At 41.6% G+C, this 18,791-nt stretch overlaps 1 protein-coding gene across 7 annotated transcripts in view; it reads right to left on the bottom strand.

The window, feature by feature from the left end:
- The window catches only part of recql5 (RecQ helicase-like 5), a 147,991-nt gene that overhangs the window by 35,643 nt on the left and 93,557 nt on the right, over window positions 1-18,791 (bottom strand). For all 7 annotated transcript variants that reach the window (XM_043714283.2, XM_088000381.1, XM_088000380.1 and 4 more), the window contains exons 8-11: window positions 17,834-18,061; window positions 15,053-15,152; window positions 14,776-14,812; window positions 10,456-10,514 (exon numbers count right to left, since the gene is read on the bottom strand). In XM_043714283.2, coding sequence (XP_043570218.2) covers window positions 10,456-10,514; window positions 14,776-14,812; window positions 15,053-15,152; window positions 17,834-18,061 — 424 coding nt within the window. The remainder of the gene's footprint in view (window positions 1-10,455; window positions 10,515-14,775; window positions 14,813-15,052; window positions 15,153-17,833; window positions 18,062-18,791) is intronic.

The raw sequence follows: 18,791 nt of genomic DNA on the forward strand, positions 1-18,791 counted from the left end.
TTTTACAAATACATTATGGACAAAAGGGTAACTAGAGAGAGATTGGGCCCCTCAAAGATCAGCAAGGCAGCCTATGTGTAGAGCCGCAGGAGATGGAGGAGATACTAGACAAGTATTTTCCATCAGTGTTTACTGTGGAAAAGGACATGGAAGATACAGAATGTACGGAAATAGATGGGGACGCAGCAGGAGGGGTGGGAGACGAGAAACGGGGAGGAGGGTGGGGGGGCGTGGCCCATTACAGCGCAGGGGGGACCTGGAGTAGTATGAGGGGGTGTGGTGAGGCCCAGAGAAACGAGAGGATGGGGCAAGGCCCAGAGCAGCGTTGATGCGGGAGATGAGGCCTGGAGCAGCATAACTTACCTTGGTGCAACTGAGTGCCAATACCAGTGGACCGGAGGCTTGGAGCGGAGCAGGACAGTTGTTAGACTGGGGTCTGGCATGAGCGGTCAGACCATGTGCTGAACTGCTGGGCAATTTGAAATTCTTTACTGGTGTGTAGTGTCAATCCTTGAACTATGTTATAATTATCTTATTCTATCTTTTTATTTTAGACACTAAGTAATGCTACTACTTCTCCTCTTATTCCTCTTTTGTATCCAAGATTTGTACCTAAGTACTTGTGCCTAAGATGTACTCCTGTACTGGAGTACGTGACAATAAGGATATTCCTGGAACTGTTTGATTGATCTTTGATTGATTTGATTTATTATTGTCACATGTATCTAGATACAGTGAAACATTCTGTTGTGCATGCATACAGCAGACCGTACCATATGAAGTGTATAAGAGTAATAGAACAGAACGAGGAATACAATGTTACGGCCGCAGAGAAAGTGCACAAACAGCATGATCAACATTAAATTTAAAATTTGAGAAGTTCTCCCTGATAACTATGCAATAGCCAGATTGGTGGCACTATGACTGGCTCTGGGGCACAGCAGGAAAGGGTAAAGGTCAACAGGACCTTAGTGATAGGAGACTCAATAGTCAGGTGGACAGACAGGAGATTTTGTGGCCACAAACAGGAATCCACGATGGTGTTACTTCCCAGGTGTCAGGGTCCAGGATGTCTCATAGCGGCTGCAGAATGCTCTCAAAGGGGAGGGTGAGCAGCCAAAAGTCATTGTGCATGTTGGCACAAATGACATAGATAGAAATAGAGATGAGGTCCTGCGGAGTGATATCGAGAGCTCGGAAAAACGTTAAAAACCACAACCTCATCGGTGGTAATCTCCTGATTAATTCCAGTACCACATGCCAGTGAGGGTAAAAAAAATGAAATAATAACAATAGGAGGATATGGCAGATGAATGCATGGCTAAAGAATTGGTGGAGGGGCAGGGATTCAAATTTTTAGATCATTGGGGTTTTTTCTGGGGCAGAGGTGACCTGTTCAAGAGGGACAGGTTGAATCTGAACTGGAGGGGGACAAATATTTTGGTGGAGAAAGTGAGGACTGCAGATGCTGGGGATCAGAGCTTAAAAATGCATTGCTGGAAAAGCGCAGCAGGTCAGGCAGCATCAAAGGAGAAGGAGAATCGACGTTTCGGGCATAAACCCTTCTTCCTGAAGAAGGGCTTATGCCCGAAACATCAATATCTTGGTGGCCAGGTTTGCTAGTGCTACACAGAGGGTATAAACTAGATTGGCGGAAGGTCCTCAACAGCAGGGAGGCAAATGCCAAGCTGGAAGGAGATACAGTAATCCGAAATAGCAAAGCGAAGAGACAGGTCAGGCTGGAACATGACAGGGAGCAAGGAATGCCTGTTGGATTAAATTGCATCAATTTCAGTGCAAGAGGGTTGACAGGTAAGGCTGATGAACTCAGAATATGGATAGGTAACGTGGGCCTGGGATATTATAGCCATGACAGAAATGCCTGAGGGGGACAGTACTGGCAGCTTAATAATTGGTAGCTAGGGTACAGGTGCTTTAGGTGGAAAGAGGGAAGGGGAAGTTGCATTTTTGATTAAGGCAAGTATCACAGCAGAAATCAGAGATGAAATAACTGAAGTAAGGCTTTGTGGCTGGAGCTAAGAAATAAAAAAAAGAGGGTGGTGACATTATTGAAGTAGTCAACGGGAAAAGAATGAATATGGAGGAAGATTGATGAAACTTGCAAGAGGGTTGCCATAGCAGGGGATTTTAATTTTCCTAATATTGCCTGGGACTGCCATTGCATTAAGGGCTTAGATGGAGTGGAATTTGTTAGGTGGGTTCAGAAAAGCTTCCTCAAGCATTATATAGAATCCTACTTGGGAAGAGGCAAAACTCAATGTACTTTTGGGAAATAGGGCAGGACATATAACAGAGGTGACAGTGGGGGAGCACTTTGGGATCAGTGATCATAGTTCTCCAATAATTTTCAAATAGTTATGGAGAGGGACAAAACAGGTCCGCAGGTTCAAGTTCTAAACTAGGGCAAGGTGAACTTTGATGGAATTAGACAGGAGTTTGCAGGGGCTGACTGGAGTTAGTTTGTTTGGAGGCAAAGTGACAAGTGGGAGGCCTTGAAATGCGAGATAGATAGAGGTCAAGGTCTATATGTTCCTTTGAGGGTGAAAAGGAAGGTTGACAGGAATAGGGAACCCTGGATGATGACAGATATTGAGGCTTTGATCAGAAGAGAAGGAGAAAGTATAGCTCCAGTACAAGCAGCTGGAATCAAGGGAATTCCTGGAGGTATATAGGGAGAAAAGGAGTTTACTGAATGAGGAAATCAGGAGGCCAAAAAGGGGGCAAAAGATAGCCTTGGTTGAGAAGATTAGGGTGAATCCAAAGGGGTTCTTTAAGTATATTATAGGAAAAAGAATAACTAAAGAGAAAGAGAATAGGACCCCTCAAGTACCGAAGTGGACATATATGTGCAGAACTGCAGGAGATGGGTGAGGTCCTCGATGAATATTTCTGCTCAGTGTTTACCACGAAGAAAGACAAGACGACTTGGGAACTTGGGGATAATCCAGATCACAGTAGAGGTGGTGTTGCATGTATTAGAGTGTATGAAGGTGGATAAATCTCTTGGTCCTGACCAGATATAACCAAGATGCGAGAGAAGGAATTGCGGGGGCTCATTTTTTGCATCAATACCCACAGGTGAGGTCCCAGAAGACTGGAGGGTAGGGAATGTTGTGCCCTTATTCAAGAAGGACTGCAAAGAAAAACCTGGGAATTTTCGAACAGTAAGCCTAAAATTGTGATAGGTAAGTTACTTGAGAAGATTCTGTGAGATAAATAGATTAGTAGATACCCTACAGTGTGGAAACAGGCCCTTCAGCCCAACAGGTCCACACCGACCCTCCGAAGAGTAACCCACCCAGACCCATTTCCCTCTGACTAATGCACCTAACCTATGGGCAATTTAGCATGGCCAATTCACCTGACCTGCACATCTTTGGACTGTGGGAAGAAACCAGAGCACTTGGAGGAAACCCACACAGACACGGGGAGAATGTGCAAACTCCACACAGACAGTCGCCCGAGGCTGGAGTCAAACCTAGGACCCTGGCGTTATGAGGCAGCAGTGTTAATCACTGAGCCACCGTGCCACCCCAAAACAAGTCCACACCGACCCTCCGAAGAGTAACCCACCCAGACCCATTTCTCTCTGACTAACGCACCTAACATTGGTCCATCGCTGTGTGTTCTGGATTAGTGGTGCTGGAAGAGCACAGCAGTTCAGGCAGCATCCAAGGAGCTTTGAAATCGACGTTTCGGGCAAAAGCCCTTTTATTCCTGATGAAGGGCTTTTGCCCGAAACGTCGATTTCAAAGCTCCTTGGATGCTGCCTGAACTGCTGTGCTCTTCCAGCACCACTAATCCAGAATCTGGTTTCCAGCATCTGCAGTTATTGTTTTAACTCGTTTTTACATCGCTGTTTGTTATCTATATCAATGATTTGGATGAGAATGTACAAGGCATGATTAGTAAATTTGCAGTTGACTCTAAAATAGGAGAAATCATGGACAGCGAGGAAAGTTATCAGAAATTGCAGCCGAAGAAGCAAGCCAAGAAATGTAAATGAGCTATTTTGATAAGAGTGCGGCCTTCCATTTTGGAAAGTTAAATCAAGGTAGATAAGGTGTACATGCATTTGGAAAGACTGGGTTTGATGACGAATAGTCAGCATGGCTTTGTGTGTGGGAGATCATGCCTCACAAATTTATTAGAGTTCTTTGATGAAGTGACCAGGAAGGTTGATGAGGGCAGGGCAGTAGACATAGTCGATATGGAATTCAGTAAGGCCTTTGATAAGGTTCCACATGTTAGGCTGCACTGTAAGGTTAGATCACTTAGAATTCAGGAGGAGCTGGCAAATTAGATACACAATTGGCTTGATGGTAGGAAGCAGAGGGTAATAGTGGAAGGATGCTGTCAGACTGGAGATCTATGACTAGTGGAGTGCCTCAGGGCTTGGTGCTTGTCCCATTGCTGTTTGTTATCTATATCAATGATTTGGATGAGAATGTACAAGGCATGATTAGTAAGTTTGCATTTGACTCTAAAATAGGAGAAATCATGGACAGTGAGGAAAGTTGTCAGAAATTGCAGCAGGGGAAGCAAGCCAAGAAATGGTAAATGAGCTATTTTGACAAGAGTGAGGTCTTGCATTTTGAAAAGTTAAATCAGGGTAGGAGTTTCATGGTGAATGGTAGGGCTTTAAGGTGTAGTGAAACAGAGGGACTTTGGAATTCAGGTGCACGGTTCTCTGAAAGTGGAGTCACAGACAGGAAGTGAAACTGTTGCATTGAGGAGAAAAGTTGCGAAGTTACGTTGCAGTTGTACAGGACATTGGTGAGGCTGCACTTAGAGTATTGTGTTCAGTTTTGGTCACCTTGTTATAGGAAGGAAAGTATTAAACTGGAAAGAGTACAGAAGAAATGTTGCCAGGACTCAACTGTCTGAGTTATAGGGAAGGATTGGACAAAGTTAGGACTGCTTTTCTTTAGAGCATAGGAGACTGAGGCGACCACACTTCTTATGGATAGGGTGAATGCACTCAATCTTTTTCCCAGGGTTGGGGAATTGAGGACTAGAGAGCATCAGTTTAAGGTTAGAGGAGAAAGAATAAAAGGGAACCTGAGGGGCAACTTTTTCACACAGATGGTGGTACGCATATGGAATGAACTGCCAACAGACGTGGTTGAGGCGGGTACATTAACAACATTTAAAAGCATTAGGACAAATATATGAATAGGAAAGGTTTACATGGATATGGGCCAAGCAAATGAGGTTAGCGAGGATAGACATTTTGATCGGCATGGACCAGTTTGTCTCTGTGCTGTAGGACTGTATGACTCTAAGTCCATTAAGAAGTCTAATAACAGCAGGGAAGAAGCTATTCTTGAATCTGTTGGTATCTGTGTTTAAGCTTTTGTACCTTCTGCCCAACGAAAGAGATTGGGAGAGATTGTAACCCTGGTGGGCGGGATCATTGAATGTGTTGGCTGCCTTTTCAAGGCAGCAAGAAGTATAGATGGAGTCAATGGATGGAAAGTTGGCTTGCATCATGGACTGGGTTGTGTTCAAAACTCTTTGTGGTTTCTCGGGCAGAGCAGTTGCCATATCAAGTCATGATGGAGTCAGAGAGAATGTTTAATATGGTGCATCAAGAATTGGTAACAGTCTTTATGGGCATGCTGAATTTCCTTTATCTCCTGAGGAGATAGAGGCACTGTTGTGCTTTCTGGATGGACCAGGACAGATTGTTGGTGATAGTCACTCCTAGGTGCTTCATGCTCTCGACCATCTCCACCTCAGCACCATTGTAGACAAGGATGTGCCCTCAACCTTCCTTCCTGAAGTCAATGACCAGCTCTTTCATTTTGCTGATGTTGACAGAGATTGTTATCTTTACACCATGCCATCAAGCACCCCATCTCTTTCCTATATTCTGTTTTATCATTGTTTGAAGTCTGGCTTACAAAAGTGGTGTCATCAGTGAATTTGAGATGGAGTGACAACACACTTTGGCCACACAAAGAGATTGTGTACATAGTCTTGTGGGACATCAATGTTGAGAATTATGGCAGAGGAGAAATTGTTCCCTGATGAAGACCCCCGGCCAAAAATGTCAACTTTCCTGCTCCTCCAATGCAATCTGACCTGCTGTGCTTCTATAGCTCCACATCTATTGACTCTGGCTTTCAGCGTCTGCAGTTTTTACTGTCTCCTTCTTGCCGATTCTGCATATGGTGTTTTGGATTTCATTAACAGGGGCATCGAGTTTAAGAGCAGCGAGGTTTTGCTGCAGCTCTACAGGACCCTGGTGAGACCACACTTGGAATATTGTGTCCAGTTCTGGTCACCTTATTATCGGAAAGATGCGGAGGCTTTAGAGAGGGTGCAAAGAAGGTTTACCAGGATGCTGCCTGGACGGCCTGCCTTACTAAGAGAGGTTGACTAAGCTCGGACTTTTCTCTTTGGAGAGAAGGAGGAAACGAGGTGACCTGATTGAGGTATACAAGGTAATGAGAGGCATGGATCGAGTCAATAACCAGAGACCTTTCGCCAGAGCAGGATTGACTGGCACAAGGAGTTATAGTTTTAAGATATTAGGAGGAAGGTATAGAGGAGAAGTCAGAGGTAGGTTCTTTACGCAAAGAGTTGTGAATGCATGCATTACCAACAGTGGTGGTGGAAGCAGAGTCATTAGGGACATTTAAGTGACTGCTGGACATGCACATGGATAGCAGTGAATTGAGGGGTGCGGAGGTTAGGTGATTTTATTTTAGATTAGGAATGATCCTCGGCTCAACATCATGGGCTGAAGGGTTCTAACTCAGCCTCAATCTAAATTCCTTGAAGAAAAACACTTTTTCTGCACTCACCTTATCAAGCCACCTCAAAATCTTATAGCTCGATAAAATATTCCATCATTTTGTAAAGCAATACATTTTATAAAATAAATTATTGGCAGGTGGACAGAGAGGAGTGGGGTTGCCTTGTTAGCAGGAAATGAAATTAAATCAATAGTAAGAAACGGAGTAGGGTCAGATGGTGTAGAATCTCGGTTGGTAGAATTAAGGAACCACAAAGGTGAAAAAAAACCCATAGTTGGAGTTATGTACAGGCCTCCAAATAGTAGTCAGAAGCTGGGGCGCAAGATACACCAGGAGATAAAAGAGATGCATAGGAAAGGTCAAGCTACGGTGATTATGGAGGACTTCAATATGAACGTGGACTGGGAAAATCAGGTTGATAGTGGATTGCAAGAAAAGGAATTTGTGGAACGTCAATGAGATGGCTTTTTGGATTAGTTTGTGGTGGAACCCACTAGGGAACAGGTAATACCGAATCCAGTATTGTAGTGCAATGAGGCAGATTTAATAAGGGAGCTGAAGATGAAGGAACCTTTAGGAGGCAGTGATCATATGAATGAATTTACTCTGCAATTTGAGAGGGAGAAGATACAATCAGAGGTAATGATATTACAGCTGAATAAAGGCAACTACAGAAGCATGAAGAAGGAGCTGGTAGAACTGACTGGGAGAAGAGCCTAGCAGGAATGACAGTGGAACAGCAATGACAGGAGTTTCTGGGGGTAATTCAGGAGACACAGCAGAGACTCGTCCAGAGAAAAAAGAAGCCTGCTACAGGGATACCATAAAACCTAAATTGAAAGCATATAATGTAGTGAAGGGCAGTGGGAAACCAGAGGATTGGGAAGCTTACAAAGATCAACACAGGACTACGAAAAAAAGAGGGAGAAGATTAAATATGAGGGTAAGTGCGCCAGTAATAGAAAGTAAGACCAAGAGTTTCTTTGGATATATAAAGGGCAAAAGAGAGGCAAAAGTGGACACTGGATGACTGGAAAATTACACTGGAGAGATAGTAGTGGGGAACAGGAAATGGCTGAGGAACTGAATAATTACTTTGCATTAATCTTCACTGTGGAAGACACGAGTAATATCCCAAAAATTAAAGAGAGTGAGGGGGCAGAGCTGAGTGTGGTGGCCATCACCAAGGAGAAGGTGCCAGAAAAGCTGAATGCCCTAAAGGTGGATAAATCACTTGGACCAGATAGACTACGTCCCAAAGTTCTAAGGGGGATAGCTGAAGAGGTAGTGGAGGCGTTAGACATCTTTCAGGAATCACTAGAGTCAGGAAGGGTCCCAGAGGACTGGAAAATCACTAACATGACAGACCCATTTAAAAAGGGAGTAAGGCAAAAGTCAGGAATTACAGACCGATTAGCCTAACCTCGGTCATGGGTAAGATATTGGAATCCATTGTGAAGGATGAGAATTCTGAATACTTGAAAGTGTATGGTAAAATAGGCAAAGTCAGCATGGTATCATCAAGGAGAGGTCATGCCTGACAAATCCTCAAGACCTCTTTGAGGAAATGACTAGCATGTTAGACCAAGGAGAGCCAATAGATGTTATCTACCTGGACTTCAAGGCGGCCTTTGACAAAGTGCCACACAAGAGGCTACTGAGTGAGTTAAGGGCCCACAGTGTTAGAGACAACGTGTTAGCATGGATAGAAGCCTGACTTTGTGGCAGAAAGCATGGAGTGGGAATGGCAGCCGGTGACAAGTGGTGTTCCGCAAGCCTCAGTTTTGGGACAACTTCTCACTTTATACATTAACGATCTAAATGAAGGAACTGAGGGCATTCTGGCTAAGTTTGCAGATGATACAAAGAGAAGGAGAGGGACAGGTAGCATTGAGGAGGCGAGGATGCTGCAGGAAGATTTAAACAGCTTGGGAGAGTGGGCAAAGAAGTGGCAGATGGAGTACAACGTGGGAAAGTCTGAAATCATGCACTTTGATAGAAAGAATAGAGACATGAAGTATTTTCGAAATGGGTAAAAAGTTTAGAAGTCTGAAGTGCAAAGAGACTTTGAAGTTCTAGTCCAGGATTCTCTCAAGGTAAACTTTGAGTCAGTAGTTGGGAATTTATTTTGAGAGGACTTGAACATAACAGTAGAGATGTACTTCAGAGGCTCTATAAGACTCTAGTCAAACCACATTTGGAGCATTGTGTACAGTTTTGGGCCCCATATCTCAGGAAGGATCTAAAGGTCCTGGAGCATGTTCAGAGGAAGTTCATGAGAATAGTCCCAGGAATGAAAACATTTAAGGGCTCTGGGTCTATACTTGATGGAGTTTAGAAGGATGAGGGGACATCTAATTGAAACATACAAAATACTGAATGGCCTGGACACAGTGGATGTTGGGAAGATGTTTCCATTGATAAAAGAGACTCGGACCTGAGGGCATAGCCTTACAGTAAAGGGAAGACCTTCTAGAACAGAGATAAGGAGAAACTACTTCAGCCAGCGAATGCTGAGTTGATGGAATTCATTGCCACAGATGGCTGTGGAGGCCAGGTCACTGTGTATATTTAAGATGCGATAGATAGGTTCTTGAGTATCATGGGGATCAAGGTTACAGGAAGAAAGCAGGAGAATAGGCTTGAGAAACTTATCAGCCATGACTGATTGGTGGAGCAGACTCGATGGGCTGAATGGCCTAACTTCTGTTCTTATATCTTATGGTTTTATAACCTCCCATCTTCCTAAATTTCCATGAGTGTGGGTCCACATCATAAGCCAAACCCATCAACCCAAGAATCAGCAATAAACCATCTCTGAACTATTTCTAATATAAGTACATCCCTCCTTGATGTGTCCTAAATTCTACAGTGCACTAGATGTGGTTTGATCAATGTCCCGTACAGTTGTAGCAAGACTTTTTGATTTACATATACTATCCCCTTGCAATGATATTCATCTGTCTTCCTAATTGCTGTACTTGCTTGTTGACTTTATATGATATATGTCTCAGGACACCCAGATACCTCCGCTCTGTAGCATCCTACAGCTTCTTTCCATTTAAATAATATTCTGCTTCTCTATTATTTCTACCAAAGTGGACTTCCTTTGGTTTCCCCACATTATACTCTATCTGCCAACTTTTTTGCCCAATGATTTAAGTTTTACCTCTTTTTGCAGGTTTGTTGCATTCTTCTGACAGCTTCCTTTCTCTTGCTTTCCTACCTATTGTTGCATTGTCTACAAATTTGGCATCAATCCTGTTGGTAATCTCTTCTTTTGGGTTCTTTGGTAAATTTGGCTATTTTTGGTCACAGTTCCTCAATGGGGATCATAACATTTGTTGTAATCCATCTGCAGACCAATTTGTGTAGATACTGTCCAGAATATATTGGTTAGGCAATGTCACCCAAAGGGTTTCTCCAGTTGTGTAACTACAAACATGTATGTTATATGAGAAATGTCAAGTTTTAAACTCGAGTTCATTCTGCACTATACATTGCTTCCAACTTACTGATATAAATAGTGAACACCCACTGTACATCCCTAGATATGTATACAGTGGTACCAACTTAAATCAATATCATTCGTTATTGCATAGCAGTTCAATTACTATTTCAATCCATACTACTTCTTAAAGAGGATATTTATGGTAATGCTATTCAGTACCTTGACAGACAACTTGGGTATTTTCCGATTAGCTGCATCTCGGAGGGGGCAGTCAGGATCTTAAAATAAAAGCACACATGATATAACATTAATTTTCAAATTTACCAGGCCTTTTGGCTGACAAAGCACTGAACTCTCTAAGTGCTATCATAGACTTGAGTTTATGGGCGAAAGTGAGAACTGCAGATGCTGGAGATTAGAGTCGAGAGTGAGGCGCTGGAAAAGCACAGCAGGTCAGGCAGCAACCGAGGAGGAGGAGGATCAATGTTTTGGGCAAAAGCCCTTCATTCCTGATTATCCTGCTCCTCGGATGCTGCCTGACCTGTTGTGCTTTTCCAGCACCACACTCTCAAATTTAGAGTTTATAGCACAGGAGTACCGGATTCAGCTCCTGTGTCTATGCCAGCTCTATAGAAAAGATAATCATACAGTATTCTCCTCCCTCCTTCATCAATTCCCTATCACATTTGAGAACTTCTGACCATGTTTCTATAGAAAAGATCTGAAAGAGAGTTGCGGCCTTAAAGAATAGCACATCCATTTAAATGAGATGATAGCTAGCTGTGTGGCTAATTTGAAGTTGGGTAAATTGATAAATAATGTACATCCTGGGCCGGTGACAAGTCAATGTTTTGGGTATTAACCCTTCTTCAGGATTAGATGTGTGGGGGGGGGGGGGTGCGCATGGGGAGAATAGCAAAATGGTGAGGTTGTGATAGTTTGATAGTTGGACAGAGGTAATGGATATGACCTGGTTGGTCGATGGGATGAATCTGGTTGGGAGATGGAATGGAAGAGATGAGGCAGGGCGAGAAAGGGAGCCTGAGGATAGGTAGGAAGGTTATTTGAAATTAGAGAATTCAATGTTAAGTTGTCTAAGCTGCAGGCTGTGCATGCAGAAAATAATGTGCTGTTCCTCCAATCTGTGGTGAATTATCTCAACTTTAGAACCCAAGTGCTTAGATTATAAGAATATATGATGAACCTTATATTGTCATACTTAATCCCCTCCTTTTCAAACAGAGGTGGCACAACTTCCAAATAATTACAAAATTGCAGTTAATGCTTGTGATTTTCTCTTTGGCATTCATCAATGGTATCAGAATAGCGTGCCTTTTTTTACTTCAGATTTCCATCACTATCCCTAGTGCTATTTCGTTGTCTACAGCCGTAGTGTCAAATAGTCCATTTTCTTTTCCGCACTTCCACTCCATAGTCTGCTGTATAAACCAAGGTATGGTTCTCATTTGTATCTGTCATACCTTCAATTCACTCAACACTTTCTTTTCTAATCAGCTCTAATCCATTTCCTTAACTCTTATTCTTACATATTTATATCCCAAGCACCCCTGTTTAAAATCAAAATAAAAGCAAAATATTCAGATGCTAGCAGTCTGAAATAGAAACACAGCAGTTCTGGCATGAAGAATCATATCAGACTCAAAACATTAATTGTTTCTCCCTCTGCAGATGCTGCTAGACCTGCTAACTTTCTCCAATATTTCTATTTTTATCCCAGTTTAAAATCTATTACTTTTATGGTCTTCTCAATTAATCTTAGTTTTTGGCTCAGTGTAAATATCTTTTTTCCCCCGGTTATGTACCCTTTCGAATACTTGGATCATATTATGGCTATGGTGTTCTAGATGTTGAGATTTTATACTAAGAGGATTAGCAGTTAATGTAAACTTCATCAGAGAGATTTTCTGTACTAGCTTAGATTGCCAAAGGAGGATTGAGAAGGGTTTTGCAAAATTTTCCTCACCTTATTGATCCAAGTTATTTTCATGATCATTTTGCCACTCCTGGATTATAAATTTGTTGTGGATATGGGTGGGATGGGACAGGTAGTGTTCAACCAGCGTCAGTTGTCTGGGCTGACTTGCTAATTTAACTGTTCTTTCACCACCCGTCCTTTTGTCCTTTTTGGTGAATCACAGAGGAGGAGGAGTAGGTCATTCAGCCCTTCAAGCCCACTCTGTTATTCAGCATAACCATGACTGATCCTGTATTTCAACACCATATTACCATACTCACCACCCTCCCCATACCTCTTGATACCTTTAAATTCTCGAAATCTATCAATTTCTTCCTTAAACATGTTCAACGATATCACCTCCACATCCTAATGTGATGGAGAATTCCATGAGTACACCACTAAGAGTGAAGAATTATTTTCTCATTTTTGTTCAAACTGAGGAAACATCTGTGCATCCAATCTGTCAGAACTTTATATTTCAATGAGATCTCGTCTTATACTTCTAAATCCTAAATCTAAATTCTAAATCCTAGTTAACCCATTCTGTCTTCATTTGGTAAACCTGCCATACCCTGGAATCAGTTTAGTGAACCTTCACTGCACTCCCTCTATGGTACTTATATCTTTCCTTTGTAAAGGAGACCAAAACTGCACACAATCGTTCAAATGTGGTGTCATCGAGGTTCTGTGCAGCTGCAGTAAGACCTCCTTTCTCATGTACTCAAACCTTCTTTTAATGAAAGCCAATATACCACGTGCCCACACTAACTGCTTGCTGCATCTGCACGTTTGCTTTCAGTGGCATTTTGTTCATCATTTCCTAATCTATCACCACTTAAACAATCCTCTGCCATTCTGTTTATCCAACAAAGTGGATAATTTCACAATTATCCACTTTGTTTGGCATCTGCTAAGCATTTGCCCACCCAGATAACTTTCCCATAATGCCTTGAAGGCTCTTTACAACTTCCTCATTACTCACAGCACCCCCCAAGGTGTGTCATCAGCAAACCAGGAAATATTATATTTGATTCCATCATTCAAATTGTTGACATATATTGTAATATCTGTGACCCAAGCACTGAATCCTGCACTACCTGTCTAGTCATCACCCTCCACTCTGAGAAAGATCCATTTATTCCAACAGAAGAATTCTTGGAGATGTGTTTGTTTTGCTGCAGAATGAAATTTTATCTATTCTTTTCAAATACAGTGTAGATGTCACCCATCTTATTACGTTACTGATTTACCTCTAAACTTTCTAGACCTAGCACCTTTTCCTGGTATATTGGACTATTGTCTTTGAATTGGGCATCAGCATAGGTGCAGAAGTTATGCATGTGAAGGACACGGCTACAAAACTTCACAATTACAGCAAAAATTTCAGTTATTCACGGCAGTTTTGAAACTTGTCAACAGATACAGATCCACCTTGTAAAACTGCTCAAAATTTAATCCTGAGCATCAGACATACTACAGAGCAGCTTGTGTAGAAAATGTAACACTGGTGTATTCAGAGTTATTTTAACAAGGGATACTGTTCCTGAGGTATTTGATGAGGCATATCTGGAAGTCTCCTTTCAACAAGGGCAGATAATGATTATGAAATTCAACATCAACTCCATCTGAGCCATTGCAATTTTTGGCCATATGAGGAACGTGATGTTTGATGATAGACACCTCAAACCCAGAACCAAGCTCAAGATCTATGGGACAACAGTTCTACCTGCACCTCTGTATGAATCAGAGACATGGACAATGCACAGGATTATATCTCAAGGCAATATGACAATAATGCTTCCACAAAATCCTGCTAATTCAGTGGCAAAATAGGCACTCCAATATCAGGGTCCTGTCTCAGGCCAATACCCCCAGCTTCAAGGGACTGGTTACTGACAATCAGCTGTGAATTAGCTGTGTTGGGTGAGCCACATCATCCACATTCCTAACATAAGACTTCCAAAACAAGAAAATGTTTCAATGTTGTTCTGAAAGTCTACCAAAAAAAATGCAAAATCCCCACTGTCTAATGGAAATCTCTTTCTCAAGACCACCCAAACTGGAGATGGAATATCTGCTGAGGTGCCAACCATCCCAAACATCTTCAATAGGCCCAGGTAGAGGCAAGCTGCAAACAAAAGAGGAACATATACAAACCCGCGCATCCCACCCATTTCCTCTTCAAACACTATCTGCCCCACATACAGCAGGGTGTACGATCCAACACTGGACTACTTAGTCACCTCATGACCCACATCTACAGAATGGAATAAAGTCACCTTTTGGTCACAAGGGACTGTATAAACTAATTCGGTTGACTGGTGCTGAATATTCTTCATAAGTTTACCTCAGAAGATTTTGGCATTCAGGAGTTTTTTTCCATGCTTACATGACATGAGAGGATGGATGTGGCAATGCCTGGCCAAGTCTTTGTGCCAGTAACAGCACAAACCTGATGATGGGATTATCATACACAGTGCACAAGACTTCTACACTTCCTTTACACTGAAAATATATGCAACAAACAATGAAACGTGTAAATAAATGTTAATCAGACTCACCAGGTGGTACAAAGTTATCCTTTTCAGACTCTCCATTCTATGGGAAATAGAGTTAGAGATTAGGAGATACCTTGCATGGGAAGCAGAGTATCTAATCATATCACTTTCCACCTGCCTCTCCCCTTTCAGTTCTGTACTGCTGACATCATCCTTTACAGCTGAGAGTCTGATACTTACTCATCATCATTTAATGCAAATTGAATTTACTGCTGCTAATAGCTACCAAATTGGCCAAGTGTTTACCTGATCTTAAATCAATTTTCTGTATCAACTTTACCTTCCGCAGTTTCATCTGTTTCTGAAAAAATGCATTCCACTCTTTTTTTCTGGACTCATTTTCTCCATCTGATTCATTATCATCATCTTCATTACCATATCTGAAAGACAGTGGACTCTGTTAAAAACAGGACGATTGAACTGGTCAAATAACAAGAATCCAGACTGCAAGAATTTGCAACAGACCATTTTCACAACGTGACAACTCCTAACACACTCAGCAGTTGCTGCCTGTCTGTAAATTCATGCCAATGTGATTTGTTAAAAATGTTGAATATACAGATTCATTTGATATTGTGGAACTTGTCCTTTTCTTCTGGCTAAACTCTCCAGGCTTTTACATGCCAAGTTTGAAATAATAGCGTCCTGATGTACTTTGGTTTCGACTTGAATGAAATTCCATCTTATTGTTTGTGTCCTACAGTGAACCAAATCTTTCACCATGGTTTTGTGAAAAAACGAAAAGATTACAGCTCAGACGAAGCAGGTAGATTCTGACTGGTCAAAGTTCTGCCGTGGGGAAATCAGCAGAGATTGACACTCTCTATGACCTTCCCTCAATGGAAGAGGTGGAATGAAGGGACAAATGCCTTTATGCCTAAATAGGACAGGACCCTGTATGTTAAGAGATGTAGTTTCTAGCAATGTAAATATACCTCACACAACCTAACTGATCTTCAATTAGTTTCCAGTCAGAATTATTTAATGAATATTCCCAATTGTAGAATCTATTCTGATTTTGCAAGCACAAGCTGGTTAAATACATTTTGCACACTGCGAACGGTCAAAGGGATGTGTTGTTTGATGCAGTCTGCCAGACGTTGGGATTTATGACTTTTTACAAAGATGGCATTATGCCCACACAAACTCATATCACATGACTCATTTGTACGGCAGGCAAAATGTCTTTTTGACTTCATAGGAGTCTCCCATACTCAAGAACACAACGTGTATGTTTACTGCAAAGTAGCAGCTTATGACAGCAAGCTTCACCTTTATTCAAATTTTTGAGATATCTTTAGTGATAATAGCTACCCTAATCAAATCGTTACTTGCTGTATCTTGTGCAAACTCATGAAAAGACTTATAGACCACATTTGATCCTGAACAATGCAGTCAACAGAAATTACCCTGGATATAATTTTCAACAAGCTGGTAGGTTTGATGGCAGACATTTTGTCCACTTTCTGGGTGACATCATCAGTGATGAAACATCTATTAACAAACCTACCAGCTTGGTGAACAGTCCAACAACGAATCCAACCAGCTCCTGAGCTACAGATCTTCACAAAAACTTTAAATAATTTTCAACGAGGATACAATACCAAGTATGTACATCATAGGTCTCAAATGATAGCCAGATAATATCAAACAACATATCCCTTCGACCATCCACCACAGCCGATGTGCTGATCTTGCTCAACCAATCCAGGCTTGCAAACTTCAGAAGACCATGCCTAACATTAGATGTGATTCTTCAACTGGATGCCATTTATTAACTAACCCTGACTGAGCTAAGAACTACGTGAGAAACCAATGTAAGATCAGTCAGGCTGACAGCATAATGAATTTGCCCTTTCTGTTTGCTACATATAATTAACAAAAAGGAACCTGTTCTATGTTGACAAAGGAATTTGATCACGTGTTGTACCATTTTCATTGACAAAAGGTCAATGGAACTGCCAATTTTTGGTGCATTCCCCACTGACATGTCCTGACCAGAGTTTATTTGCTTGATTTGAGATTTCTCAGCTAACTAAGGTTGAGAGCTCATGCCAAATATGGTCAATCAATTAGCATTATCTTATCATGTTGTTTGATTCCTTGCTGTCAGTCCCAACAAGCACAAGATAAAAGCTTTGATTGTATGTTTCTGTTTACCAATACTGGATAAATTGCAAATATTCAAGCAGCAATTTTTTGATCTGTGAACAAGCACAGGATTTTAAGCATTCATTTTATAATAATCTGATATTACATGCAGGATCCCATGTTGCTGAACATGCAGCAACCAGTTGGCTTTACATTTAACAAGTTATTTCCGGTTCACAGACTTGTTAAGAATAGAATCCCTACAGTGTGGAAACAGGCCCTTCGGCCCAACAAGTCCACACGGACCCTCCAAAGAGTAACCTGTCCAGACTAATTACCCTATGCTATATTTACCCCTGACTAATGCACCTAACCTGCACATCCCTGAACACTATGGGCAATTTAGCATGGCCAATTCACCTAACTTGCACATCTTTGGATTGTGGGAGGAAACCAGAACACCTGGAGGAAACCCACGCAGACCGGGGAGAATGTGCAAACTCCATACAGACAGTCGCCCAAAGCAGGAATCAAACCCAGGTGCCTGGTGTTGTGAGGCAGCAGTGCTAACCAGTGAGCCACCATCCCACCCTTGAATAAGCAATTTAATTCCTCACAGTTTTTTTTTGAGGAGTCACTTTTTTTCCAGTCACATCCATCGGGTTTCAAAGATAACGTTGTACTGTTAGCCAAGCGTGAAACCAATTGGACAATTGAGGAGAATTTTTCCTTAAATCCATTAATCTGAAACCAACAATAAAACATCTGTTTTCATGATAAACCAACATTAATTGTGCTTTGAGAGAGAGATGGTTATGCAGCTCCATAGTGCAATGTTGAGAATGAGAACCCTTTAAAAGATGGCTTGTCTCCTTTCCTACAATGTTCAAGCAAAGTGCCAACATTTGCATATACCAGCGGTACATCAATTGCACATGTCGATAATAAATCTTGCCAAAAGGAACATTACCTTTCAAAGCCATAGCCCTTTCTTCCTCCTTCATACAGATCATGGATGTACCCAAAAGGCCCCTGGGATGTTGGCATTTTAACAGATGTCTGAGCTTTGCTGATTTCGAATCTCTGAAGAGAATCCAACTGTCTCATCACAATCTCTGGGTTCTTGCAGTAATCACAGGCTCGATTACAGGCTGGGACCTCATCTCCAAAATACTTGGCAATGGCTGCATGTCGACACCTGCCACAAAATAATCAAAAGAGTCAACTTCAAAATCAGGGCCTGACCTCACTCTGCATTATTCTGTAATGAGCATTCAACTGACAAATACCATATACCAAACAAGTGAAGAGGATGCACACCATGTAACTTTCTTGAATATATTTTTAGTTAAAATGTGAAATTCTTGTTTTGTTCTCAGTTCCTCTGAAGCCCAGAAAATGCTCTGACTGCAGCAACATTTTCTAAACTATGCAAAAATCAAGCTAAGTGTCAGCCTTCGTCCAATTCTCTCTCATCCTCGATAATTTAATGTCACTCACCTAAGTCAAACTACACCCTAAAACATTTATCTAACCATGTGGTTTTATATCCAAGCTTGCCTTCCTAAGCATGCTGTTCCCAGGTTAAACAGTGTAACCCTCATGCCCATTCAAAGCCTGATATTCATCTAATTTTTCATTGCATCTAATGAAAAAAGTCTCTGTCCTTGGAAATTTTACAATACAGCATCAGAATCAAAACACTCCATAAACTCTACTCAGTGACAATTTTTACAGTTAATGAAATAACACCACGTGAACAAGTATAAATTTAAGTTTACAGAAAGAATTGAAGGGTAGAATTATTTTTAAAAAGTCTTTATAGATGGCAAGTACAATATCGATTTCTGTTTCACAAACATCATTAATAAATGCTTGTTTTTGAAAAAGACAAATATTAAAGGATACAACAGAGCTAGCAACAAAGT

This window comes from Chiloscyllium plagiosum, unplaced genomic scaffold, assembly GCF_037043375.1.
Source record: "Chiloscyllium plagiosum isolate Xiang-an unplaced genomic scaffold, Cpla_swu_hap1 HiC_scaffold_25, whole genome shotgun sequence".
NCBI lineage: Eukaryota > Metazoa > Chordata > Chondrichthyes > Orectolobiformes > Hemiscylliidae > Chiloscyllium > Chiloscyllium plagiosum.